The sequence below is a fragment of the Aspergillus versicolor genome (genome assembly GCF_001890125.1).
Source record: "Aspergillus versicolor CBS 583.65 unplaced genomic scaffold ASPVEscaffold_7, whole genome shotgun sequence".
Taxonomy (NCBI): domain Eukaryota; kingdom Fungi; phylum Ascomycota; class Eurotiomycetes; order Eurotiales; family Aspergillaceae; genus Aspergillus; species Aspergillus versicolor.
In genome coordinates this window covers 1,822,421-1,849,670 of record NW_024467530.1, presented here as the reverse complement: position 1 = coordinate 1,849,670, position 27,250 = coordinate 1,822,421, and the positions used below count along the sequence as shown (strand labels likewise).

Genomic DNA, 27,250 nt, shown 5'->3' with positions numbered 1-27,250 from the left:
TAAGCAATACTTTCAGCCAATTAAGGACAGCTTCCATTATTTGTAAGGTAGACACCTTTCTAGGATGCCCTAAGCCCCGGTGAATAAACTCAAGCATCACTCGCAGTTTTATTTCCAGCTATGTGCCGTAAGTTTCAGATAAGAGTTGATTAGTTGCCTATCGGACATTTGACTACAGCCGAAACCTACCAGAGAATGCCAACTCAAAACAGCCTAGTTAACTAGTTAACTATAACTAAACACGATTCTACGTCCAGAACCGATTATCATTAAATAGCCGAACACCACTACAAACTAAAACCCGAAAAAAGAGAAAGAAAAGGACAGGGCCTGAGATCGATCATAAGTGGCTGCCCAAGCAAAACTTGCTGATACGCACTAACCGGAACTTGCGCAAGAGGGAAAAGACTAAATGAAGTCGATAAGCAGCTAGGCGTCGCGTTAATATTCCAAAGTTAGGAATCTGGTCCTCAGGGCTTAGATAACTCCTCAGCAGCTGCTAGCGCCTCAAGAGCGTCAAGATCTTCTCCAAACTCATTGTCTTCATGTGCGGGCTTGCTCAATTTCCCGGTATCAATCGTCGCCGTTGTCGGCTTTGTCACTTTTTCAACCCGGGCGGGGTGATTGACTACAGCAGAGGAACTTTGAACGACTGCAAGAGGAGCCGTGGAAGTCTCTTTTTTTGGGACCAAGCTCCAGTCGATGATTTCCTCGGGACCGTATCGCTCAGAGAGCCATTCGTTGCATTTTTTGAAATGTTGGTTTTTTAACTGCATGAGGGTCAATACCCACTAGCTTTTCAAATGGAATATAGGAACTTACAAAACCTCTATGGGCACTTAGAGGGCTCGGGTGGACGGACTGCAAAATACAATGTCTATCGCGGTTGATGCTAGTAATACGCTTTCCTGCGGGAGTACCCCATGCAAGAAATACTACCCCGCGGGTCCGAGCACGGGCAACAACATCAATAGCCTTCTGTGTCAATCGCTCCCAACCCTTGTTTGAGTGACTCGCAGCCTGATGTGCTCGAACAGTTAGGCAGGTGTTAAGAAGCAACACTCCACGTTCTGCCCATGGTGTAAGGAGTCCGCCTTTGTTCGGGGGCACTTGGAATGATGGATAATCGTTTTTAATTCCAAGATAAATGTTGGCAAGAGACGGGGGCGCCGGTGTTGGAGGACGAGTTGAAAATGCGAGACCGTGTGCTTGGTTGTGGTTGTGATATGGGTCTTGGCCGATGATGACCACTTTGACTTTGTGTAAAGGCGTATAGCGGGACCTGTGAATTTTAGATTAGCCGATATAACTAAAGGCTGCACATCGTGTTTCCGTACCAGGAATAAATATCGTCTTCAGGTGGAAAGATCTTCGTTCCAGATTGCTTCTCCTTCTGCAGAAAGCGTTTCAGCGCCAGGAACTCAGGCTTAACTATCTCATCTTTGAGGTGCGCCAACCAACTCTCATGCATGGTGTTGATCTCCAAATCCAGAAGCTCTTTTTGCTCGTCACTTAACGTAGCTACCCATTTCTGCTTATTGAAAACGGGCGAGGCCACGGCACCCGCTGGTGACTTCACTGGCCCCAGGCCCGGTGCCTTTGACTTAGGGGCACCAAAGAAAGAGGTGATGCTGCCGTTGGCCTTTGGCTTTTTCGAGTCAACTGCTGGGTCTGCCAGGTGATCACCACCTCGCTTGAGATTTGAGCTCGACATCTTATACGGAGCGTACGGGCGGATGGAGGTAAGTGCTGTTGTTTTGTAGTAAGGGTCTGAAATTATGAGACGGTTGGATCGGCGCGAGTATCGTGGGGGGTTGATCGAGGGTGTGTGAGGAAGAACATGGCGAGAGAGTAAAGCACCTGTTGGTTTGGGAAATACGATGAAGACCTGACACTCGGAGGATCGACTGCGCAGAACCTGACGCGTGCTGACGCGACTTGGTAAGGAAGCTTGGCACAACAGGTTCGAGGTTCCGCCGCCCAGCGCACCGAAACACCGAAAGGCGAACAGACGAAGAGACATAGCTAGGAAGGTGTGATAGACTAGCGCTCGGGTTTGTACACCCTCACATGTATCGTCTCGTCATTAAATATCCTCAGCAGTCATGGAATATGTAATCAATACATGACACACTCCATGGAGCTTACTTGGCTGGCCGACACCCCGCAGTCGCGCCGTCGGACAAGAGCACGACGGGCATGTCCCAGTTGCCAAAGGAAAAAGGTATGCCAGTATTTTTTTTCAATCTCGGTACGAAGCTAAGCTATGACAGAAACGCTGTCGTCATGTCAGTCCCGATGCTTCAAGGGCGAGTCAGCCCTTGACAGCAAGCATTATCGATGTCTCGAGAAATATGGAGGGCCGCCACGAAGGAAACCCTGCAGTGCTTGCTAGGCACGCCGATGTGGAGGAATCCCGCGTTAATTCTCCCGGTATCCCACGGATAGAACGTTTTGTGGGGGATCTCAATCCTGAAGCTGCCATTCGAGAAAAAGTGGACGCGCCTGACGGAGCTCATCTTCGAGATCGAGTTGGGTTGTGGATCAACTCCCCTGTCCTGGGGAACTATGAAGAAAACAGTGGGGGGGGTTCCAATACGGCCGATATCCAAACCGAACATTTTCAGGTGGCATCCATTTTACATCGGCGGTATTCGTCTGCTTTAGGAGCCTGTGATCGCCTTCCACTGCCAACCCTTGACCACCTGGATATATTTCTCCAGAGTGAATCACATCCTGCCTCTTGTTGATCATGAATCGTTCACCACCAACTTCGCGAAGGGAGTAACATCCGTATTTCTTGAGAGAGCAATAAGTCTTGTAGCAGCGAAGGATAAAGCTGCTGGTCCGCATCTACAATTGATTCCTGGTGGCCCGCTTATGACAGTACGCAAATTCTGCTCTGAATTATACGGTGGGCTTGTTTGTGCCATGGAAGCTGGCCTTGAACAAGACAGGGCTACTAGAATCCGTATCCTAGCCCTGATGTCGCTGCACTTCGAAGGACACGAAGGTGCTGAAGCAGCTTCAATGCATCTTTGTCAAGCCATCCACCAAGCCCAGACTGCAGGACTGCATCTCGAAAGGCCCAACCGGCTACCGGCGGATTCTTTGACAACCCTTTTCTGGTGTTTGTGGACATTGGACAAGATGCATGCTTCCATAGGGGGGCGGCCTGTTCTCCTGGGTGATGGGGATATTGGAATAAAAAAACATGATGCGGCCGCGCGCCATCCAAAGTCTGCTTTCGATGTATGGCTTGCGCTTTCTGAACTATTATCCAAGGTAATATCATTTTATAGGCCATCCGCTGATGACACGACTGGGTGGGAAACGGACTATCCAAGTTTCGAAGATATTACGGGCGATCACATCCGAGAGGATGTGGATTTCTCTACACTTGGTACGCTCCCCATGCTCCGTGTCATAATCTGTGACAATTGATTTAATTCAATTAGGCGTATTGGAACTCTATTATCACGCGATCAGTATTTTATCATGCAGATACAGGCCATTTCATCGCTCTGACAGCTCAAGGCCATCATACACTCGCCAGGGTCTAGGTGCTGTGCGGATAAATTCTCTTGTTTCCTCTGAGTGTGCCCAAGGCTTACCCCCGCTCCCAGTCGTGCCCTACGCAGTGTCTTTATCGATGGGCGTCTCATACCAGCAATTCCGCTCTAGCAAACTTATCACCCACTTCGACCGTGCCAAGAGTAGCCTTGAGACCTGTTGTGCTCTGCTTGAAGAACTAGGTGTTTACTGGTACTCAGGTGAAGCAATGGCGCGGCTGGGGAGGACGGCACTACATCAAATTGACGGAACAAACTTTGGACATGATCAACCTATTCGGGATTCTTTATTACCCGGCACAGCGAACAGCAGCGGCGAAGGTTTCAAGAAAAACGCCTCCAACATAAAAAACCTTGGACTATCTGGGATCAGTATGGCGTCCTCGATACGCCCTAACGAGTCCCGTCGGCCCTCGCGGAATAGTTCGCCGACCATAGTGATCCCTGAGCAACCTGCGGCCCCGCTAGTCGAGGAACAAAATCACGACAAACAGAGTGGTTTTGCAGACATCGATATGTTGTTTGACGATTTTCTAGATCTGTCTCTACCAACAAACTTCTGGGATCCCGTTTTCTTTCCTTCTGAGCACAGTAATGACGTTTAACTACGTATGTGTCCACCAAGCGGGGAACGCTTTGTGGGGAGTTGTACACGAATAAGTATCGGCTCCGCTCGCGGAAGATAACAATACTCAGTATAATAATAAAATGTGTGTTCGTTCGACTTCCCGACACTGGGCACTCCGTTATCCAAACTCAGAATTTCAGGACTAGGACTCAGGACCCTGTTCCGATCCACACTGGTCTACAAAGGCAATATAATAGCAGATCGAGACTCGAGACTAAAGAGTCGAGCCTTCCTCTTTTCACAATTCTCTCCTTTGCGGGTAGAACCCGCCGTGCCGAGTGCGCTGCCGATCGTTATCTTGCATCTTTCATCAATCACTCCAAAGTCCAACCCCTCCCTAGTCTACGGTGTACACCGGAAAGCCGGAGTCTCCTTTAGTTTCACCCTCACGCTCAATGGTGGAGGTAGTTGAGCTTAGAGGATGTTGGTATGGGAACTGGCCGGGCAGCATAGATTGAGTTATTTGACTATTAGTCGCGGCCTTGGTACAAGTAGTAGCCGGTGTAATAATCGTCAGTTATCTCAAGAAGTCTTCATTTGGAAAACTATTTCGTAGCAGGACTGTTGATGTCGGAATACAGGCCACCCATTATGCCCGGCTAGCACGGGGAAACCTGGGGTCGTGAGTAGACTACTTCCTCTGTCTACCTACGGAGTAGTAAATGCCTCGACCTGGGTCGTATCTACGGCGGATAAAGTCCAGTCCAGGTAGGAAGTTACCCTTTTTAGCCATTTGACAGCTCGACGGAGCCAACAAATATCCAAACCTTAATTATCAACGCTGATTGGTCTCGGGCGATTCTTTCATTTGCACAACACACATGGCTTCGTTGATTTTTATTTTAACTCCCCGCCCCTAGCCTCATTTCTCTTTTCATTTTACCCACTTTCCTCTCCCCCTTATTAATATTGATCCATAGAACCATTCGGCCTCTCGTGCTTTTTTTTTTGTTGCCTATCGTCATTTTTCATTAGTCGGTCTCTCTTACTTAACAAAGCCTATCGTCTCGATACATTCGCTCCATCGGCATCTTGAAGAAAGAAAGGATCCCGGAATTATCAACTTTCCCGCGCATTTCATTCTCCCCTCCACCCTTTGTCTCCCCTTTAACCAGGAATGAATTGACGTCGATAGTCCTGGGGCGGCGGCAAGCTCTTCTGGCCCGCTCTCATTCTCAGCCAAATTGCTTCTACCAAAACTTCCAAATCGTTATTCTCGCCTACATTCACGACCTTCCAGCAATTACCAAGCCTGATGGGGTTTGAAACCGCAGTTCATTGGCTCTTTGCCTACGCAAGAATAGCGAGCCTAGCTGCTCCAGTTGGCTGTCGATAGTTTATACGGCGCTACACAGAAACTTATGCAAGCCGATTTCCAAAGCAAATCGCGCTGCAGTACCGTCTGACGGTTTTATTCTTACCTTGATGGAGGGGGTTTCCCACAGTCCAAGGCTATCCTCCACTTCCGCCGGACCGGAAGTAGAACGACAACGGTCCGAGTCAAGTGACTGGGGGCGAAACAGCGGGTATCTGTCCCCAGAACATCCGATTCCGCAATTACAGCACGCTTTTGAGGAATCAATTTACGAGGCGTCCCAAGGGAAGGACGTAGACTGGGTTGTTGATCTTGATGCACAATCGCGGCGCAGAGATCTTCTTGAGAGGCCCCAATATGAGCGTCTCTGTGGACGAAAATGGCGTCAAAGACCAGATGAAAGGTAGCTACTCTGGACTCTCTTGGATTCTTTGTCAGTCTGACTATTACAGATATCATCCATTCTGGAAGCTTTCCGCGCAGATGTCATTTGGTCTTCATTTGTTGGTGCAAGAAAAAGCCAAGTCTGATGCAGCAGTCCTAAACATCCTCCAGGCCCATGTGGATCAGATGGATGGGTTTGTTTCGAGAACGACCGAAGACTTTCTTATAATACAAATTGATATACGAACTCGTATTCAGTATCTGAGTTTACCTCTTGAAAATCTGGATGATTTCGACGACATGTTAGTGGATCGTAAATTTCGTTTGGCTATGATTGATTATAACGCGAAAATCGAACGCGCCGTTGAACGGTTTACAATGGCGATCAACGATTCGCTCAAAGACATACAAAAAGGACAGGAAGCAATAGGCGGCCTATGGCAGTACCTTGGGCAGTCCGCTAAGGAAAACGCTCCATTATCGGGAAATTTAACCGCTATATACAATTCTATGCTAGGAAATACTGAAGGCTGGAATTCGGCATTTTCAAAGCTTCGCCGCAAGGGGGTTGCTCTCCAATATGCGATCACCCAACTCAGCCGGGCTATCATTGAAATGCAGCGACGTGTTGGCGTAGCAAGCAGAAAAGATGTGGTTAGTACATATTTATTCTGAGATCCTACCAACCAGCACTTGAGGTTGATCTGAAATACAGGTGTCATTTGTGCAACACCAATACCCAACACCTCGCACCAGCTCGTTTAAACGCTTATTCGACAGAGGGACGCCCGTATCTATCTCAAATTCGTCGCCGGCCTTGGAGAAGCCTCTGCCATCCGATCCTGCGTTAGCTAGAAAATCAAGCCTGCTCCCACGTACCAGTGTCCATGGTGCGGGCAGACTTGCACTTCAAAAGAGCGTCCCAAATCTAAGGACTACGATGACAGCAGGTGGTGGCTGTCTGAATGAACCGGTGCCTGATCGGGCAAGATCTGTAAATGGTGTTCCTTCAAGGGACTCTGATTCAGGCTCAATATTTCCTCGGCTATCAAAAACCATTAGTAGGCGACTGTCAAGAGCTAAGCTCACACCAAGAGTCGCTGATGACATAGTGGAAGATGCTCCATTCCGTCCCTCCACATCGAAAACTATGACATCCTTCAGGAAAAGCAAACATGTACAACACCCACGACAACGGCAACAAGAGCCGGTCCAGGAACCGGCTCAAGAACCACAACGGCATTCGAATATGACTAAAAGACCAAGTACATCTAGTGCATTAGCGAAGGGAGAAGCTATGCGGGATCAACTACTGCAATACTTCAAGTCTGATCGAGTTCTGGATGTCTGGGAGAATGTTACGGAGAGGGAAAGGAAAACAGAACAGACTGGCTCCAAAAAGGACGGCCTCTGGAGCAAGTTTCAGGTGAAGTCATCTGGTATGCGTTCAGACCATCTTTCAACAGATCTCTTATCTCGGGACGACGTACAAAAACAGATGGCGTGGCTGGATGAGGAGTCCAAGAACCTAAACATCTATCCCTTGAAGCCTAGACCCGGGGCTGCCCCTAAATTTCATACAATCTTGGAGCATATCAGTCTTCAAGAACACCCGAATGAGGAGGAACTCAGATATGTGGACGCTGATAATTCTCTCGCCCTGGAGACGGATGAATCAATTATAACGGCTCTTCCTGCCTTTCCTCTTCCTCCCGTGAGAATTTCATATCTACGACGTCTGCATTTGCTAACCTCTATATGGCAGATCGGCCGCCACGTCCCACACCCTCCGGAGATCTTCAGTTAAGATGTTTAAATGCAAAGCACAGAACTCTTTTCAGTCAAATGCATCGGTCTGGACGCTTAGTTTCTGATAATATAGCCACGTCAGCTTAAACCCTCTTTTTAGGATTCTCTAAGCCATTGCGGGAATTATTTAGGTTTCCTTTCAACCATGATCTGGGGCTTTTGGCTGTTGTCTTGGCATAAGAGGCGACGGTAACCAGAACACGGACTACAAAATATATATTTGAACACCGACCTGCTGGTAAAGATTGAATTGGTTATTAGCAACAATCAGTATCCCGTTTAAACACACAATGTTTATCGGACTGCACGCCAGTCTACATTTTTGAACGTTAACTATATCCTTGAAGCCACTGCTCAACCCCCCTTAGCTCGATTATAAACAGATTATTCATTGATCTGTTTAACATCTCTTTCCACCCATGAACTCACCAAACCTGGGAGGCCTATTGAAACCGCGACACGCCTCAGGCAAACCAGCGAATGTCCATATACAATAGAAACATCCTATTAGAAGACATTACCAGTATAGATATTCTAACATCTGGACACTCGATCGTCGATCAAGTCCTACTTTAAGATTCATAAAGTCCCCATTTGTCTTTTCTAGCTCCTCCAGAAAAGTGCAAGAACGCCAAAGATATAACCGCACCTTTGACCGCAGGCTGCTGGTAGCAACCTCGATCATGGCTTCAAAAAAGAGAGCGAGAAAGGAGTAACAAGACCAAGAGGAAAAAAAAAAAAAAGAAAGCGATGAGTGACAGGGAAGTGACTATTTGCATCGCTTCTCGACGATGTTGGGACCGTGCTCATCAAACTCCTTCTTCGAGATCCACATCTGATGGAATGTACCCAAACTCGCCAGGATGCTTCCACCAATCCAGGAACCGAACCTGCGCTCGGAGGTATTCCCAGGCGCAGAGATTCGGACCCGGGGTCCCGGATAGAGTTGCATGAGTTCTTGGTTGAGGCGGTCCGTGAAGCCATAAAGCAAGCTTGAAGCTCCTGTTACGACGACGTTGGCCAAGAGATGCGGACGGATGTCGACGTCAACACCATTCAAAGCAGCCTTGATGAGCTCCGGAACCGTTTGAGCTTGTGTTGGCGGGGGGAAAAAAGGATCAGTGTCGGGGATCGCGGCTTTGGCGTCGAATAACGATTCAACCACCCTGTACCGGTCGACGCCGAACACTTGGTTATAGCCATCAGGAAACTCGAACGGCCGCCCTGGAGAGCTTCTGGCTATTTCCTCATTGGCAACACCGTTAGGATTGGTCGTGGAGAGCCTTGTTGGGCCGGGCCACACTTGTACAACACATTCCTTGAACTCAGAAAGCGTTCGCTCTTCGAGGAGGTTACGATAAGAAGCATCGGGAGCATTTTCTGGCGAAAATGATTTGTATTTGGCTTGGGGAGGTTGGCCAGCTTCAACAGCAGTTTTTGAGGAGATTAAATAATGAGGAGTGATGGTGATAGGCTGTGGTGAATTTGACTTAAATAGGGCGCGAATCTGCGAGGAGATGTAATCTCCGCCCAAGGGTGAGTGTTGGACACCGCGCTTGAGGACCAAGCCGTCATGAACCGGGGTAACAGATATACTAGAGGCGCCGATATCGACGACAAGAGCAGAAGCTTTGCCAGCAGCAAACCTAAAAAAAAAGAAAAGAAAACCAGTCAGTCTCGCCGGCGCGTGTTGCGGACCAGTAGAGCAGTGAAAGTAGACTTACGCGGCAAGGACACCATTTCTAGCAAGGTAGAAAGCTGGGGTCCCCCATTTTTCCATTGCGATTTCGATTGTCTTTTCACGAGCTTTCGTGGGATTCCAGCTGCACTCGGACATCAGTAGAGGGCTATCGCCGAGAGGCTTCTCGTCGGTTTCTACACCCTCCATCTCGGCCGGCAGTTCGCTCTCGGGTACATCATTCAGGCCATTGTATAAAGGATTGCCAGGTTTTGCACCTGTAAGTCGCGATGTGAACGAGTACTCCCACAACTTTTCTGCCATGTCCCAATCCTCAACAACACCATCCCTGCCTATGGGGTTACAGATCGACAAGCCGGGGCGCGGAGTGACGAAGACATCATCACCGAAGATGAGCTTTTCTTGTCCCTCGAAGGAGTACTTTCCGTAGTATGTTGGGATTAGCGATTTCGGGGTATCTTCGCCCGCGAAACCCGCGCGTGTGGTTGAGAATCCGGGATCCAGGACAATAGCCGAAACCTCATCTGAACGGCACCGCAAACATTAGCACTTGGGAGCCAAAGGGAGGCATGACAATGACGGGAAATCGTCGGATGGCTATTCCAGGGTGTTACTTACCTCCACCATATTCAGCCGCTGAAGGTGGAACTGAAGGATTCATTGCTGAGGCTCAAGGAGCGCAGGGGTGAGATAGAGCGATTGGAGTAGTGCACTGACAAACCTTCCCTTGCCGACCAGAGGCGTGGCACGTAGGTCCAGAAATTGCAGAGGTTGTGTTATGAGGCCTAGTCTCTGTAAGCCTATCCGTGTGATTGAAGGGAATAAGTTGGGAGGGCCGTTCGTGGTTGGTGGTGCGGCGGTGGGCAAAAAAAACATTGGTCGCCAGGGTTTTGGCGCGGGCGAATTTGATGACTACAAGATACATTGAACCACCACCTTATCTCTTACAACAACCGACACCCTTATTACGGGTTGCGCATACAAACTATCCCTGTCGACATGGATACAGAAGTCGAACAAAATCCCGAGATTCTTTTTCGTCCGGCAAAAAAAAGAAAATTCCAGCGACGCCGGCCTGAAGACACAGGAGGCCAACAAAAACCTCAAGCTTCAAATGGGGATATCACCTCACAATCATTTGGGGATGATTCAGAAACAGCACAGGCTGCCGATGCTCTTCGTTTGCGGCGGCGTCATCGTTCGCGCAAGGGAGGCATAGAATTTTCCACCACACCGCGGCCGACAGCAGACTATACTGGCCAGGCTTCCCTTTCAGCACCAACAGAAGATGATGTGGATGGTGAGCGATTGAGAGCTATGTGTGACCGCTTTACGGCTCACACTGGGCAAACAGTGGATGTTGATAAACATATGTACGGAGCCCCATTGTGTAATCATTATTCCCATGCTACCTCGATGCTCCGCCTGTAATGGATATTAACAAGATAAGGATGACCTATATAGAGTCAGAGCTGGCTAAGCGATACCGACATGGGGGCCCCGGAGACTTGTCTGGGCCTGATACAGCTGCACTGATCAAAGCTGATAACCCATTATCCACCCCCGAACTTCCTGAGCGTGAACCGGCCTCTCTGGGGAAACTACACGAAATAGACCTTGGCCAAGAGGCCAAACTACGCAATATTGCTCGAACTGAAGCGGCAACGAAAAGAATAAACGGCGATGAGGATGAGCTATCCAACGAGCGGCGGTCTTCCAGGATGCCACCCCGATATAGAAAGCGGCAGACGAGCGAGGATATCGAAAGGGATAGGTTAGTGGAGGAAGTTTTGCGTGAGAGCAAGCGTAAGTATTTTCTCATCTATACGGCTCGACGCTGTATCGCGATTCGCGCTCAAGCTTTTCCTTTCGCTGACGTCTATCAACTTTGTAGTGGATGTCTATGATGAACCGGAGGAGGAAGTAGCAGCCGACGATCAAGCAGCCGATGATAGAGTTGCGGAGCAATTTCGACGAGACTTCCTTGATGCAATTCAATCTCGCCGCCGAGTGGCTCGGATAAAACCGACAACACAGCCTGGAAAGGCGGAAGCCCCCAGGGGGCCTAAATTGGGAGGTAGTCGGAGCGCGAGGGCGGCAATGCGTGAGATGCAAGAGAAGGGGGCTCGGAAGTGACTAGATTTGGCCCTCTTTGCAGAAAATATAAAAATCAATTTAAGGGGCATGCTCCCAACTCTAGCGCTTGGTGCTCCATGAATTTCCAATCTCAGCTGTTTTCTATGACCAGCGAGATGGTAAGGCTGATGCACTTTGTCGTCTCCGTTTTCGATGCGATTCCGGTCGCCCGGGATGTTACTTGAAGAATGAAGAGTGAGAGGCGGTGATATTGATGCCCTCCTATTCCAAGGATAGCATCGATGGTTCCGCCCGGAGAGAAATAACAGGGGCATTCTCAGGTTTTTCGACCATTATTTGGTCGATAGCAGGATGTTGGGAAGGGTAACCTCTCCTTGTCTCGGGTTGAATGAGGTGGGTCATTTATTAAAATAGGTCATGGTTGACGGAGTACGGTATAAAAGTATCGATAATAAAATACATAAGTGTATCTCCGTAACTTGGACGTCGAAAATTAAAACTACAATCAAACCCAGCCCAGCCACTATTCCGAGATTGAGAACAAGAATGACTGAGTGGCGCATTTGTTGAATAATAACAATAATATGACGGAAAAGAGGTGGTGTGCAACTGCATAATTAGGTGCGGCCGCGGCCGTACATTTCGACGAAGAACTATCTCGAGTCTCATCCATTGCAATCAGTCAGGGGTCAGGGGACCAGAAAGCCGGATGGCATTGTTATCTAGGTGGGGGAGAAGACCGAATTATTGTCAATAATAATAGCGGGCGATCCGCAGAGCTACGAGAAGGCTCTCTTAACACAGTACTCCGAAAGGAGATACTACAACGGAGTAGATGGTCTCGATACATTCGTTACCGAAGCAGTCGGCATTAACCAGTCACACAGAGCAAGACAGCGTTGTGTGCTTGATCCTGCGGAGCGATCATCGTCGCCAAATAGGAAGACCTTTAATTTGGAACCTTGGAAAGAATGCGCTCCCACCCGCCCCGCTCTCCAAAGTCCAATTTATCCCGCCTTGGTTCTGGACCTTGAGAGGGCAGCTTCACCATCCCGCCGTTCGGGCTCTCCATTTCCATACCACTGCAAATTCCAGTTCCAATCCACAAGTAAGACCGTCTCCCGCCCGGGCTCGTAGGCCTGGCTGCACCATTTTATCTGCAGAATAAACTCCTCCGCCAGTAACTGTTTGTTGTTGGAGACTCGGAACCATAAATGATAAATACGTAATAGCATCGACCAGCACACCTCAACTCTGTCTGGACATCGTCGACCTCTCGTCGCTCGGTCTAGAACTGGACTGAGAATGAAGCAAAGACCCAGTGGGCGCCACCTACGCGCCAATGAACATCGATTCCCACCTCTGCTTGAGACACTCAGGGGCAACTTGTTACAGCCCTCAGCCACTGGTGCCCGTTTCTCCTCCTGATTAGGCATTGATCGGGCAGATTGTGGCTAAGACTGAGCTAATTTAGGCTTCCTCGGAGTCTCGCCGCGAGACTAGCGGGCTGGCCGACCTTGAATCTGGGACGCTTCTTGGGCCGATGGAGAGATCCTTCGCTGTCGCGCTTCCTCGATCCATTTCCTGATTCCTCCCAGTAGTGTGTCTCTTCTGCATTGACATCTGTGCGTTTGCAGTTTCTTCTTTCTTTCTAACTACTGATCGTTCGTTTTCTATCATTGGATTTGTCTGTTTTTATACTCTCTCCAGCGACATTCATTTGGCTTTCATTTCGCGTTCTGTCTCTTTTCTCGCCTCCCAGTTGGACCAAACCGCCTGCTTGCCTTTGTTTACCTCGACCCTCTCCTTTTGCATTAAACCATCAGTGTCGAGGGTGCCTCCCGCGAGGAAGTATAGGAAGAGGAAAGACAGTGAACTTGAATCGGTGAACATCCACTCAACTCTGAGTTCTTTTCACTGGATGTCACTCTGTTGGACAACCAACACCGTTTCAATCCCGCCTCTCTCTCAACATCCTGCATCTTTTCTCTCTTCCATTTTAGACAGGTTGACCCTGCTCTCCGTTTCTGATTGATTCGACTGGTGCGAAAGATCAGAATTTGCTCAGATTACGCCTTTTTAATTAGTTACCGTGGAATATTGCTAGCTTACGTCCGTTGGCCCTATCCCTCATAAAAAGCCTCTCATACGTTGTAACGTGAGATTGTGAATAAGAAACCACGCCTGCCAAAATGCGAAATTACATTACGTTTGCTGTGCTAGCCCTGTTGCCGGCCAGAAGTTATGCCGCAGATACCCTGAGAACAGGAAGTCTCTCGACATGCTTGACCGATTCCGATATCCAGGTGCAAAAACTGGACATCGACTTTTCCCGCTCTACAAAGAAGATTACCTTTGATGTCGCTGGTACAAATACCAAAGAACAGAATGTCACGGCTACACTTTCGGTCACTGCCTACGGGAACGAGGTATACACCAAAGAATTCGATCCTTGCGACAATGCCAACCATGTTGATCAACTCTGCCCTGTTCCGGCTGGCGAATTCTCCGCTTCTGGGTCTCAGGTAATACCAGACGATTTCATAAGCCAAATTCCGTCGATTGCGTTCTCAATACCGGATCTAGACGGAGTGGCGAAGCTTCAATTAAGGTCAAAGAACGATGGCAACGATGTTGCTTGCATTCAGTCTGAGTTGACCAATGGAAAGTCCGTGGAAGTCCCCGGTGTCTCTTACGCTGCTGCCGGTATGGCTGGAGCTGCACTGGCTTTGAGCGGACTGTCAGCTTTGGGCTCTGCCGGACACGCAGGCTCGACTTCTTCTAGCCCCGGATTCGGCGAGGTCATGGGCTGGTTTCACACAATGGCAACCAATGGCATGCTTAGTGTCAACTACCCTCAAGTGTATCGCAGCTTTTCGAAGAACTTCGCATTTAGCACGGGCTTGATACCGTTGGCCCAAATGCAACATTCGATAGACAATTTCAGGAAAGCTACAGGCGGAAACCTCACCGAAAACAACTATGACTATTGGAAAGGACTCAGCACTCCATCGGAGTCGAATCAAAAGCGATCCCTAGATACGATCCTCGGTACAGCACGACTAATCGTACGTGAGGTCGAGACTTCAGTCAATGGCACTTCTTCCGGCAATGATACCTCTAGTGGACAAGATAGCAACCTCCTTTCTGCAGATGGAATATCGAACTTGAGCAAGGAATTGCTCATTCCTCAATCGAATACATTCATGACCGTGTTACTGATTTTCGCCATTGTTATTGCGGCGATTACCGTGGGGATTTTGCTCGTCAAGGTAATTCTCGAGCTATGGGCCCTCAACGGCTCGTTTCCCAAGATGCTCGCCGATTTCCGAGACCATTATTGGGGTCTCCTTGCCCGAACAATCACGAACTTGATCCTCGTCCTTTACTCAATCTGGGTTATGTACTGCGTATACCAGTTTTCGAGTGGAGATTCCTGGGCCGCACAGCTTCTTGCGGGTGTCACCCTGGCCATTTTCACTGTTCTTCTCGGATTCTTCGCTTTCCGCATAGTATATCTAGCTCGCAAGTACAAGAAATCCGAAGGCGACGCGTCCTCATTATATGAAAACAAGGAGACTTGGCGAAAATACAGTCTCTTCTACGACAACTATAAGAAGGGCTGTTGGTGGCTTTTTATCCCAGCTATCATTTATATGCTTGTTAAAGGTTGTATCATTGCTGGTGCTAATGGGCATGGACTCGTCCAATCTACCGGTCAACTTGTTGTCGAGGCGCTGATGCTGATTCTTCTACTATGGCACCGCCCATATGTTGCCAAATCGACCCAGTGGATCAACATCACAATTCAAGTCGTCCGTGTTCTGTCCGTTGCCTGCGTCTTGGTTTTTGTCGACCAACTGGGCCTCTCGCAAACTACCAAGACCGTCACTGGCGTGATCTTGATTGCCGTACAGTCAGCTTTAACCGGTGTTCTTGCCATTCTTATTGCTGTCAATGCTATCATTCTCTGCTGTCGCGAGAACCCCCATGCCAAGCGGAGGAAGGAAGCTGGTAAGTTGTTGTCATTTACTGAAAAAGCTTCCTATAGTATGCTAACCTGAAGATTTTGTCTTAGAAAATATGAACCGTGATATTGATGATCTTACGCCCCTCGATGCCCGGGAATCACTCCTCATGGACAACCCCCCCCGTAAAGACTACTCCGAGATGAGTAAATTCAATTTCACGGGTCCATACGAACCCTACCGGGACACCGACCGTCTCGTGGACACCGAATACCACGATGATCCCCGGTATGGTCGTAACATCGGCCGAGACAGTCGCAGTAGCAGTAACAGCCGCGACAGCCACGGCTCCCCTGAGGGCCGTCGTCCGACAAAGCCTGCGTACGGCTTTGCATATTGAAAACAAATACTTGTGTTTTGACGTATTTGCCTCCCCCCTCCCCTTTTGTTCCATTGACTTATTCTCACCATTTTCAGCTTCTTGTATGTAGAGGCATATCCTTTTTCAAGCGCCATATTTGATGACTTAGCGTTCCTTGCTGGTAACTCCCTTTTTTTTTTTTGCCCTGCAAAATTTGCATTACACCCACTTACTTAGCGACAATCTGTCGCCATCCTCTTATATTGCTCGCGCCGTTCGTTATATATATATATTTTTTCTACATTGCAAACAAAATTGATTCGCTGTATAAGCAGTATCTGAGAGAGGGGGAGGTTTGTACCAATAACATTATTATTGATGATTCGATAAGAACCAAAATTATTAGCTGATTGTTATATTTGCAATTCTAAAAGGACACAGACACTATAGGGCAGCCTACGACCATGGCTACTTTGTGTAGAGCCGGACCCGGGGCTAATAATTATGGATACTTGCTATGAAAACCCAGAGGGGGTAGGAAAAATTGTTTCGCTCCTAAGTATATACCAAGATTTGTTTCTATATTGTCGGTGAGATCATTGAACATATATATGATCTCCCGCATATAATCCGGCTCCTTCACCTAACCTAGCTTTAGTCTTACAGTCGCACCAGCTGCACCAGTCATCGCCAACGTCAACAAGAGAGTACTTCTTCATTATCTTCAATAGTCGCAGATAGGAATTTACCGTCCCAGGTAGACAGCCATGCCAGCGATATCTGGCGTTCCTGATGATGGTGGCCCAGTCTGGAACGTCGAGACCAAGCGGATACCAACAGGCAATCAGATTGGGTTGTTCATTGCGGCATCATCCGAGGCGATCGGAATGTGGACATAATCTACATTTGGAATTCGATTTCAAAGCTCTGGCTGCAGGAGACTCGTTCACAAGGCTTGTAATGTTCCCATAACAAAGGCACAGCAAGGCTGTTATTGAAATCCGTTATCGGGCAAATGATCACCCGTGTTTGGACGAAGGTGGGCCCGAGAATCTTGAAAGAGACTTTGCCAGATGTATGCTTCACTGAGAAGTAGCTCAATGTCTTTCTCTGTCCAGTCCCTCGTCGGGAGGGCTTGGAGAAACATCATAATTTCCTAAAGGTTTCCCTACTATGAGCTTATGATTCAGGCTAAGATGCCGAAGAGTACATACCTGGAAATCCATTTTCACCAATTGGTCTGTCCATTTGACAAGGAATGCCGCACAGACGTACAGATGGAATCGCGAAAAGCCCTGTTCCTCGGCCTTGACATAATTTAGTATAATCATGTGCAAACTGCAACATTGGTAGACAAACAAAATGTAGAAAACAAGGGGGTAAAGCACCATACCATATACGTGTCCCACATTCTTATTGTGTTTTGCACACTCATTTCACGCATGAGTAAACAGTTCATCCACCGAAAACTGAATTGCATAAATTCAACACCCTCTTGCTCTAGGTGTTTCGCGAGGGTTGCATCAATACGCATGGTCAAATCACGCAAAGCCCTTACTTGCCTTTGAATGCCAGGCTGGGCATAGATGTAGTTGTCCTGAATTCCATCCAGTAGTTTGGTCAGGCACCAGAATGAATCCGCCTCCACCGCGTCCAGCACACTCCGAGGAAGTTGGCCGGGATCCATACCCTCTTCAACATTGAGATCCGTAACATAAACCCCTAGGAACACTTGCCATAGCGGTGTAACAAGGTCATTTATACCTTGAACATAACCGCTAGCGGGGTGTCGGATCGCCCATAGATACAGTATCCTTTCCAATGATCGCTGAGTGGCTTCATAACTGTAGAGTTGGATATGAGGGCTGGTGCGAGGAACATCAATGCTGATTTGATGCCAAATTGCCTCATCAAGACCCCGGCCACGCCCAGTAGTTGAAGGTGGTGGAATTCCGGCGGTCGCAGCACTATTGCGCTCAAATGCCTGCCGAACCCCGTCTAAATACTCTTTTCGTTTTCGTTCAAGAGTCGCAATACGCCGTTCGCTATTTGTGGGAAGATAACCGAGAAGGAGTTGCCAAGTCATAGCTCGTACTTCATCAGGGACGCCCGACCAAGCGAGGTTTCTCAAATCCGTTAGTGGCACAATGCTCGCCTGCAGGAGACGCTTAAATTTGTTGATCCTTGATATGCGACTTGTATACGCGTCCATCTCTTTCGGCGATGCACTCTTTGGGGGTGTGGTATGATTGATGATATTTAAGGCGTTCGCCGGATCTTGAAACCTAAGTGTTAGATCTGTTCAAGTATTTGTTCAGGAAGTGTTGTAGCGTATACCTTTCAAGATATCTTTGTACTGAGGCCGCAAAATTTTACCATCCCCCTTCCTAGTCGTTGGGTATAGTGGAATATCACGTTCTTCGGCGATATCAGAGCTATTTGCTCGCTGTCTATTGCTTGATATGTTCACCCCAAGAGTTGAAGGTTTGTCCTCAAGTATACCAAGCGGAGCAGCTTTGGGCTGAAAAACGTCGGTTTTCCGACTTTGTCTCTTCCGCATACTTGCAATGCTTGGAAGTCCAAACTCGTCCTCATCGTCGTCATATACAATGTCCTCTTCCGCATCGCCTTCGTCATCAGCAATCCTCCCCGTACTACCATCATGGCCCCACAGCCCAAGCTCTTGATTCATGACACCGGAATATGATGCGCGTGGTGATGCAGCCCATCCCACCGCTCGATGAAGGGGGGGAGATATGTGTGAGGAATTATTAGAAGACGGACGGGGAGGCGTTCGGGGCTGCGTATGTTGTTGGGGCAATCCACTGATGAACGAAGAAACGGGTCAACAGATGCGAACAATAGCTCCATTTGGAGGGAACTAACTTTGGTATGTTGGCGTGAGAGTAAGAGGCACCAACGACAATGTTCGGATCAGACGAGGGAGAGGGCCTTTGATTCTCGGATACCGATCTGGCTTTCCAGAAGGGGGAATCTGATTGTCTGTCGTGGCATTAGGAGCCCCGGACACAGACACACACATGGAACACACAAGAACGGACTTACTCGGAACGGTCTATATATCGGGGCGGGGAGCATTATCAGCCACAGTCCGGATACATGACACTGAAAGGTTGTGAGTTGAGGTACGAACCAACCTGGACCATTTCCTTTTGAAGGATTGAGTTGGTATTAGTTTGTGTCCGCCTGCCAGAGCCGGGGAGAAGGTTACATACCTGCTGCTGAGCCCTTCTCGTACCCATTGTGTGAATATGAGGCTACTCGCGCGGAGGGATGATGTCAACCAAACAGGTCATCAAGTAAGAGCCAGGGGAGTGCGGCGATACTGCGGGGTGTTTCAGAGACACTAGAGCTCTTATTTTGTTCTCAGGGACCGAGACAAGTGTCGAGACCGTAGGTCAACAATTGGAACTAGATCAGTAACAATATTATTTCCACTGCTAGGTTTACAGCATCTGAGAGAGAGGTACTGGAGGCCCATTGCTTAGCTTCTCCAAAAGGCTGAAGCACATTCATAAATGGAACACACTCTGCGGGCGGTAATTTACCTGTAAGTTATTAGAGATATTTGTGTATAACAACGTATATTATATATATTACGATTTGCAAGTGCCCGCTTAGCCCGTTTAGGAGATCTTGGTTCTGTATTACCTTATCAATACGAACGTAATTTTGGGGGAATGGTTCCTCCAACTCTCGTTCATCTCAACCTCGTCCATTGCCTCTTCTCTTCCTCCTTCCCTACTTTCATCATTCCTTCCCATATCCAGCCCTCAACCTCGGTGCTCTCCCCCTTTCGACTTCTTGTTCCCATTTCTCAACTACGTCCATTCCTTCATCGCCCGCTGTTCTGTATTAATTGCTAGGCTACCTTTTCCGATCGGCTCGCCGTCAAATCCGCTGAAGAGTCTGACCTCAGTTTCATACAGTCGTCGCTGTTCGCATAAGTGCTATTGCAACCGAACCAGTTACCCTGCTTCACCCTTTTTAACATCAATAAGCGCCAAGTTTCGTAACTATGGCTGAACCAGAGGACGTCGAGGAAGATCTCTTCGCCGATTTGTATGTTGCTCCACCGTCACGTCGACTTATCTATCTAACCTACGTTGCTCTATAGGTACGACGCGGATGAGACGACGAACCAAACAGCCCCCACTGGGGGAGCACCGGTATCTTCCAACCCCATTCCCTCGGATACGCCTGCCCAACCTTCAGGAATTTCGGCTATTCAGTCCGTCGAAGGTTTCGGGAATGAGTCTGATAGCGGATTTGGCACTTACCCGACTCCTTCCTACGAAGGAGGATATCAGAATGGCAATACTTTGGACTCCGATTTTCACAACCATCCCACTGGCCCTGTAGGAGACTCAGAGCCTCAAGGAACTGGTATTAAGGAAGATGGGTAAGATTTTCTTTTCTTTTCTTTCCTTTTCTCCCTCCATTGGACGTACCCCTGAGTTCCGTGAAACCCCACATACGTTTTTACTTTTTTACTTGAGGCCATCGATGGTACGGAGCCGATGCTATCCACTGGCTCTTTGGAGACGTTTGGGTGGCGGGAAAACTCATGACTGCATTATCATGCAACATTGTTCATTCGGTGTCTTATATATACGATACATGAAGGACTATCTACGTATGGCCAAGATAGTGGTCCACGGAGGAAATTTGTTGAGGCTTGAGAAACTTGCTGGAGCGGAAAGACCGGATAGATGGACATGGCTTTGCGCTCGGGGTCATGGGCTTTGGTGGGAATGGCCATTTGGCACTGGAAGGCACGAAGCCGTGTCCGCCTTGGATGAACAGCAATGCAACCAGACAGATTCCGATATGGTGGAAGTCAGGTTCCTCTTCTAGCAGTCAAGTCTAGTGGGGGGGTTTTAAACCAGCGAGTCAGCGTCAGTACGGCGATAATGGGAGGCATTTATCGAAATCCTAACTATGCCGGCCCCAATCTCGAGCGACTATAGTACAGCTGATGCTATATAACCTCTTTTCGGTTTATGATATAGCGCCGCCAGCGAGGAGTAGCAGCCCCAACTAACTGGTTGGGCGTTATCGATCAGTTTACCTAGCTTCGGACTCCATAGACAGCAGGCAGAGATACCTTGGTCAGTGAGACAGAAGAGAACAATTGACTTATTCCGCCGGGCATACCTCTTCATTGTGATCTGTCAGCCGCAGGCTCAACCGAACCCTGGAGCCCGTCGTTTGGCTTTCAAACTACTGGGGCGACCTGTAATCCAGTGGTCGTGAATAAAACCGAAATAACACCTCCGACGCTGGAACACGGACTCTACCAATTTACAACGTTGATGGACATTTGCTAGAAACATTGGCTGAAACCCTTTGGGGCTACGTTGTTGGCTGTTCGGTTCCCGGAGTCGTTTTACCGGCGTCATTTTAAGCTCATGGACCATGAATAACTAAGTGGTATACATGAAATTGGGCATCGAAGCTGATATAATATCTATTTCTCCGACGTCATGGACCATCAGCTGTTGCTAGTCACATATTAGGCCCAGCTGCTGTTATTTGCTCTTTCTTTTGTTTAACTCGCTTTGACATTCTTGTATTATGGGAATCGCATTTACTGATGTGCTGTTCACCATAGGAAAATGTTTATTGGTGGATTGAACTGGGAGACAACAGATCGTATGTACCGTCCGTTGGCTAGTCTAGCCTTTTACAAGAGGTATGAATATTCTAACCTCCTAGGCTAGAATCTTTGAAGGAGTATTTTTCGCAGTTTGGAGAGGTCCAGGAGTGTACCGTCATGCGTGACAGTGCCACAGGTCGGTCTAGAGGGTTCGGCTTTTTGACTTTCAGAGACCCGAAGACTGTGAACACTGTGATGGTCAAGGAGCATTATTTGGACGGAAAAATAGTAAGGCCTGCGCATTTTGTACACCATCCTGTTACCAGCCGACCTATGCTCACGTGAATTCCAGATTGATCCGAAACGTGCCATTCCACGTGATGAGCAAGAGAAGACAAGCAAGATATTCGTGGGAGGTGTAAGTCAAGAAGCAACTGAACAGGATTTCAAACAGTTCTTTATGCAGTTTGGTCGTGTGATTGATGCGACCTTGATGATTGACAAGGATACTGGCCGTCCTCGTGGGTTTGGCTTCGTCACGTTTGATAGCGAGGCTGCTGTAGAAGCAGCTCTTTCGCGCCCGCTGGACATACTCGGTAAACCCATCGAAGTTAAGAAGGCTCAGCCTAGAGGCAACTTACGGGATGATGGGGATCGTGGACGTCGTGGTAGAGACTTCAGGGATGGCAGTCAGGGTGGAACCGACAGCTCCCCCCAGCAAACAGGTGCCCAAGGACAAGGCGGTATGCCCGCTGGACTCACTCCCCAAATGATGGCTCAGTATTGGCAACGCATGCAACAGTACTTTGCTTTAATGCAACAGCAAATGGCAGTAGCTGCCGCTCAAGGTCAAGGAATGGGCGCGATGGGGATGGGTGGCATGAATCCTGCTCTGATGCAACAGATGCAAATGAAGCAGATGCAGCAGATGCAAATGGGGAATAATCCCCAGTCCCCGACCATGAGCCCTCCGGCACAGAGCCCGACGCCCCAGACAATGCAGAACATGATGAACCCCGCCATGATGCAACAAATGCAACAACAGATGCAGGGTCAGGGCCAGGCAAATAATATGGCTGGACAGATGGGTATGAGCGGCAACGGTGGCGCAAACATAAATATGGGTAATAACTACACCTCACAAGCTAGAGGAGGACCCGGTTATAATGCTCACGAACAAATAGCATTTGAGCAACAAAAGTATGAGCAGCAGCAGGCTCGGCGGGCCATGGAAAACCGAGGCTTTTCTCCCTATCAGCAGGGCGGACCGACCTCGTGGGAGGGTATGTACGACGAAGTGCCCCAGCCCAACATTCCCACGGGGCCTCAGGCCATGAATCGATCTGGTAGCATTGGACGTGGTACGCAGTTGAATTCTTTAATTTGCTGCTTGTATTTAGCTAACTTGGACATAGGTCAAACTCCGCAACCGCAAGGTGCTGCACCAGCAAACGCCCCGACCGGTCCCAAGAACGCTGGGAAGCCTGGTGCAAACTACCGTGGAGGAGGACGTGGGGGCCACAGGGGCTTTCATCCCTACGCGCGAGGCTAGACTGTTGGGCTTGAAGAGAAAGAGCATGATGGCCAGTCTTTGGCGTTGTATGTTGTCCGCTGAATACGATTTCTTTTTTGCCATTCATTTCGTTTACCTTCAGTTTTGTCCGCCTTCTATTTTCCAGGTTGCCCGTCAAAAGACTCACTTCACCTCCTTGCTTACTTGCAAGCTTAAGTATACTAAGTACGAGGCTAGTTTTGCGGAGATATTGGGGTGATGACAGTAATATGCTGAATAGTCCTTACCAAGCGATAGCTTGGTTTCCGTCGACAAATAAAAATATCATTCTAATATTATGAAGTATTTCAGTGAAGTAACAGCCCAAGCTGGGCTGTAAGTTGGTTAGTTAGTAAATTACTTAGTTAACCAAGCACAACTACGTAAGTTGCAGTGCTACTTAAGCCAAGCTAATTAAATATTAATCAACTGTCCTATATACGTATTAGTCTCCTTCGTAAGGACAAAGGTCTTTGCAATCCCCACTCATACGGGCGAATTAAAAAAAAAAAAAGAAAACGTTGCTAAACCGAACATAACAGGCGGGATTTAGTTAGCAACATACAGTAGTTATAGCAAATACATTTTCCCTGCCACTGACAAATAAAACATTCTGGATAAGCCACTTTTTCTACAGAATTGCCCATCGGCGAACTGACGGCTATTGGTCACCTGATGCTCCTTCCTCGCCACTAATAAAATAGATAATGCGATAAGATTGCGGAACGGAACTACTCTTTTGCGAGCGTAGCCTCTTTGATCAACAAAGCTCAGTTATCCAATGTTCAACTTTGAATACATTTGCCAAAGGCTTGTACCTGTCCCCACTCCGCTTCCAGGGCCCTGGTCAACATGGCGTCCGGAAGAAAGGATTTTTTAAGCCAACCGGCGCCCGAAAACTACGTTGCTGGTCTTGGCCGAGGTGCGACCGGCTTCACCACTCGCTCGGATTTGGGTCCTGCAAGAGAGGGTCCCACCCCCGAACAAATCCAGGCAGCCCTTGCAAAGAGGGCACAATTGCTTGGGGCTGCACCTCCGACGGCATATGGCGCATCTCGAGAAAAGGGGAAAGGAGAAGAAAAACCGGCGGAGGAGGAAGAGGATGAACGCTTCCAGGATCCCGACAACGAAGTTGGTCTTTTTGCGTACGGCCAGTTTGACCAAGAAGATGACGAAGCGGATCGGATATACAGAGAAGTAGATGAGAAGATGGATAGACGACGAAGAGTACGAAGGTCAGTAATGTCTAGACCCCTTTTCCTTTGCTATGAAATGATTTGTTCATCGGGGTCATTCCCGGTTTCTTTGGACAGATGACCGATTTTGTACCTTCGCAACCTCTAGGGAAGCTCGAGAACGTCAGGAGAGGGAAGAGTATGAACGCAAAAACCCAAAAATCCAACAGCAATTCGTCGACTTAAAGCGCTCCCTCGCCTCGGTATCCGAAGACGAATGGGCAAACCTCCCCGAAGTCGGTGATCTTACGGGTAAAAACAGGCGAACGAAGCAAAACCTACGTATGCAACAGCGCTTTTATGCAGTACCTGACAGTGTTCTCGCGAATGCGAGGGAGTCCGCCCAGTTCGACACAACTGTTGCGGAGGATGGTTCACAAACCGAAGCCCATACGGCGGACGGGGCGGACGGAATGATAACAAATTTTGCCAATATTAGTGCTGCTCGTGACAAAGTCCTTCAGGTCAAGCTCGACCAAGCAGCTATGGGTTCCTCTGGAGACGCCGCTTCTGGTAGTGCCACCAGCATCGACCCGAAGGGCTATCTTACCAGCCTTACACAATCAGAACTTAAAGCGGGTGAAATTGAAGTTGGTGATGTCAAACGCGTGCGTGTTTTACTAGAATCGGTGACGAGAACCAACCCTAAGCACGCTCCTGGATGGATTGCACTGGCGCGCTTGGAAGAGCTGGCTGGGAGAATCGTCACTTCCCGGAATATCATTGCGAAAGGATGTGAATTATGCCCGAAGAGTGAAGATGCATGGCTGGAGAATATTCGATTGAATGAAGGCCACAATGCCAAAATTATCGCTGCAAATGCTATAAAAAATAATGATCGATCAACTCGACTCTGGATCGAAGCTATGAAGTTAGAGTCAGAGCCACGGGCGAAAAAGAATGTTCTGAGGCAGGCGATTCTCCACATTCCCCAGTCCGTCACTATTTGGAAAGAAGCTGTCAACCTAGAGGAAGACCCGGCGGACGCACGCCTTTTACTAGCTAAAGCGGTCGAAATGATACCTCTTGCTGTTGAGTTATGGCTTGCTCTTGCACGCCTAGAGACCCCTGAAAATGCACAGAAGGTTTTGAACGCTGCGCGAAAGGCTGTCCCGACAAACCATGAGATTTGGATTGCTGCTTGTCGACTTCAAGAGCAAATGGGGACTTTTAACAAAGTGAATGTGATGAAGCGAGCAGTTCAATCATTGGCAAAAGAAAATGCTATGTTAAAACGGGAGGAGTGGATAGCTGAGGCTGAAAAGTGTGAAGAAGAGGGAGCAATTCTCACATGCGGTGCCATCATTCGGGAGACCCTCGGATGGGGCTTGGATGAAGATGACGATCGGAAAGACATTTGGATGGATGACGCAAATACTAGTATTGCTAGAGGGAAGTATGAGACGGCTAGGGCTATATATGCGTATGCCTTACGCGTATTCGTCAACCGTAAATCAATCTGGGTTGCAGCAGCAGAGCTTGAGCGCAACCATGGCACGAAAGAGGGACTGTGGCAGGTCCTTGAAAAGGCAGTGGAAGCTTGTCCCCAAAGCGAAGAGCTATGGCTACAACTTGCAAAGGAGAAGTGGCAGTCTGGCGAGATCGATGAGGCTCGGCGAGTGCTTGGCCGGGCGTTCAATCAAAACCCCAACAACGAAGATATCTGGCTTGCCGCCGTCAAGTTGGAAGCTGACGCACGGCAAACAGAGCAGGCTCGAGAACTTCTTGCGACAGCTCGGCGCGAAGCAGGAACGGACCGCGTGTGGATCAAGAGCGTTGCCTTTGAGCGGCAATTGGGTAAAATAGACGATTCCCTTGATTTGGTCAACCAGGGTCTCCAACTGTACCCGAAAGCCGATAAACTCTGGATGATGAAGGGCCAAATCTATGAGTTACAGAATAAACTCCCACAAGCTCGCGAAGCATACGGAACGGGTACTCGAGCGTGCCCTAAATCCGTCTCTCTCTGGTTACTGGCATCAAGACTGGAAGAAAAGGCTGGTGCAGTGGTCAGAGCCCGGTCAGTTCTTGATAGAGCCCGTCTAGCGGTGCCAAACAGCCCGGAGCTGTGGACAGAGAGCGTACGAGTCGAGCGCCGCGCAAATAATATCTCTCAAGCCAAGATTGTAATGGCCAAGGCATTGCAGGAGGTCCCATCATCTGGGTTACTGTGGAGCGAAAGTATCTGGCATCTCGAACCACGTGCACAGCGCAAGGCTCGAAGCCTGGAGGCAATTAAGAAGGTGGACAACGACCCTATCTTATTCATCACAGTGGCACGAATTTTCTGGGGAGAACGTCGCCTGGAAAAGGCAATGACTTGGTTTGAAAAGGCCATTGTGTCGAATAGCGATCTTGGTGATGCGTGGGCTTGGTATTATAAGTTCCTGCTGCAGCATGGTACAGAGGTACGTTGTTTGCTTCTCTTTCTTTCCGCATCTTTGAGCAAGCCTCATTAACGTGTCCTTGTTGACAGGAAAAACGAGCCGACGTTATTTCGAAATGTGTACTGTCCGAGCCCAAACACGGTGAACTTTGGCAATCGATAGCCAAAGACCCAGCCAATGCCTACAAGTCCACCGAGGATATTCTCAGATTGGTTGCTAATAGTCTGATCCAATGAAAGGCTTTTTGTCTGATGGTTTGAGGCTTCGTTTTCTTTTAGACGCGCTTATAATGTACTGTTTTTCCTACCAGCATAAGTCATAATCCGGAATGGGCGTTTCGGGATTGGAGTAAACGGGAGTCTAATGAACGATATTACGAGTTATTTTTCCATAAATATTTCCACATATCAAATCATTCAATACACTGAACATGCCTTTTGGGAGAAATAACTCTGTACAGGTCAGACACTATTTTATTATCTACAAAGGGTGTACATGGGCCAAAGCGCAGCTTATCCACGACCTAAAAGAACTACTCCATACTCGTGAACATCCATGATGATAAATCCAGGGACTAGCCTCATAGCTTGTCCCACCAAGCCGAACGGACACACCACCCGAGG

At 48.5% G+C, this 27,250-nt stretch overlaps 7 protein-coding genes across 7 annotated transcripts; 5 read left to right on the top strand and 2 right to left on the bottom strand.

Annotated features, from left to right (window-relative positions):
- Positions 1-470: 470 nt before the first annotated feature.
- On the bottom strand, positions 471-10,068 carry ASPVEDRAFT_54710 (uncharacterized protein; the record flags this gene model as incomplete). The annotated part of the gene is made up of 6 exons (XM_040814965.1): positions 471-770; positions 823-1,282; positions 1,338-1,706; positions 8,479-9,354; positions 9,433-9,931; positions 10,026-10,068. The coding sequence occupies 6 exons, from the start codon at positions 10,066-10,068 to the stop codon at positions 471-473; spliced, it is 2,547 nt and encodes an 848-aa protein (XP_040670334.1).
- Positions 10,069-10,406: 338 nt separating this feature from the next.
- ASPVEDRAFT_85957 (telomere length and silencing 1 family protein) lies at positions 10,407-11,543 on the top strand (the record flags this gene model as incomplete). Its single annotated transcript, XM_040817765.1, has 3 exons — positions 10,407-10,780; positions 10,858-11,213; positions 11,302-11,543. The coding sequence occupies 3 exons, from the start codon at positions 10,407-10,409 to the stop codon at positions 11,541-11,543; spliced, it is 972 nt and encodes a 323-aa protein (XP_040670333.1).
- Positions 11,544-13,267: 1,724 nt separating this feature from the next.
- Positions 13,268-16,141, top strand: ASPVEDRAFT_44084 (transient receptor potential ion channel family protein). The gene is made up of 2 exons (XM_040812971.1): positions 13,268-15,518; positions 15,583-16,141. Exons 1-2 carry the CDS (start codon positions 13,697-13,699, stop codon positions 15,870-15,872), a joined length of 2,112 nt encoding a protein of 703 aa, XP_040670332.1. The 5' UTR covers positions 13,268-13,696; the 3' UTR covers positions 15,873-16,141.
- A 234-nt stretch (positions 16,142-16,375) lies between these two features.
- On the bottom strand, positions 16,376-18,729 carry ASPVEDRAFT_797978 (GTPase-activating protein GYP1). Its single transcript, XM_040816759.1, has 4 exons — positions 18,171-18,729; positions 17,227-18,110; positions 17,048-17,140; positions 16,376-16,989 (listed from the first exon to the last, which is right to left on the bottom strand). The coding sequence occupies exons 1-4, from the start codon at positions 18,523-18,525 to the stop codon at positions 16,825-16,827; spliced, it is 1,497 nt and encodes a 498-aa protein (XP_040670331.1). The 5' UTR covers positions 18,526-18,729; the 3' UTR covers positions 16,376-16,824.
- Positions 18,730-19,770: 1,041 nt separating this feature from the next.
- On the top strand, positions 19,771-20,662 carry ASPVEDRAFT_797148 (uncharacterized protein). Its single transcript, XM_040816744.1, has 3 exons — positions 19,771-19,916; positions 19,972-20,256; positions 20,481-20,662. Exons 1-3 carry the CDS (start codon positions 19,873-19,875, stop codon positions 20,503-20,505), a joined length of 354 nt encoding a protein of 117 aa, XP_040670330.1. The 5' UTR covers positions 19,771-19,872; the 3' UTR covers positions 20,506-20,662.
- Positions 20,663-21,467: 805 nt separating this feature from the next.
- ASPVEDRAFT_74064 (RNA-binding protein) lies at positions 21,468-23,306 on the top strand. The gene is made up of 4 exons (XM_040816237.1): positions 21,468-21,549; positions 21,573-21,741; positions 21,806-22,814; positions 22,869-23,306. The coding sequence occupies exons 1-4, from the start codon at positions 21,473-21,475 to the stop codon at positions 23,003-23,005; spliced, it is 1,392 nt and encodes a 463-aa protein (XP_040670329.1). The 5' UTR covers positions 21,468-21,472; the 3' UTR covers positions 23,006-23,306.
- Positions 23,307-23,857: 551 nt separating this feature from the next.
- On the top strand, positions 23,858-26,863 carry ASPVEDRAFT_31012 (U4/U6-U5 snRNP complex subunit PRP6; the record flags this gene model as incomplete). The annotated part of the gene is made up of 3 exons (XM_040810415.1): positions 23,858-24,240; positions 24,350-26,648; positions 26,717-26,863. The coding sequence occupies 3 exons, from the start codon at positions 23,858-23,860 to the stop codon at positions 26,861-26,863; spliced, it is 2,829 nt and encodes a 942-aa protein (XP_040670328.1).
- Positions 26,864-27,250: the final 387 nt, after the last annotated feature.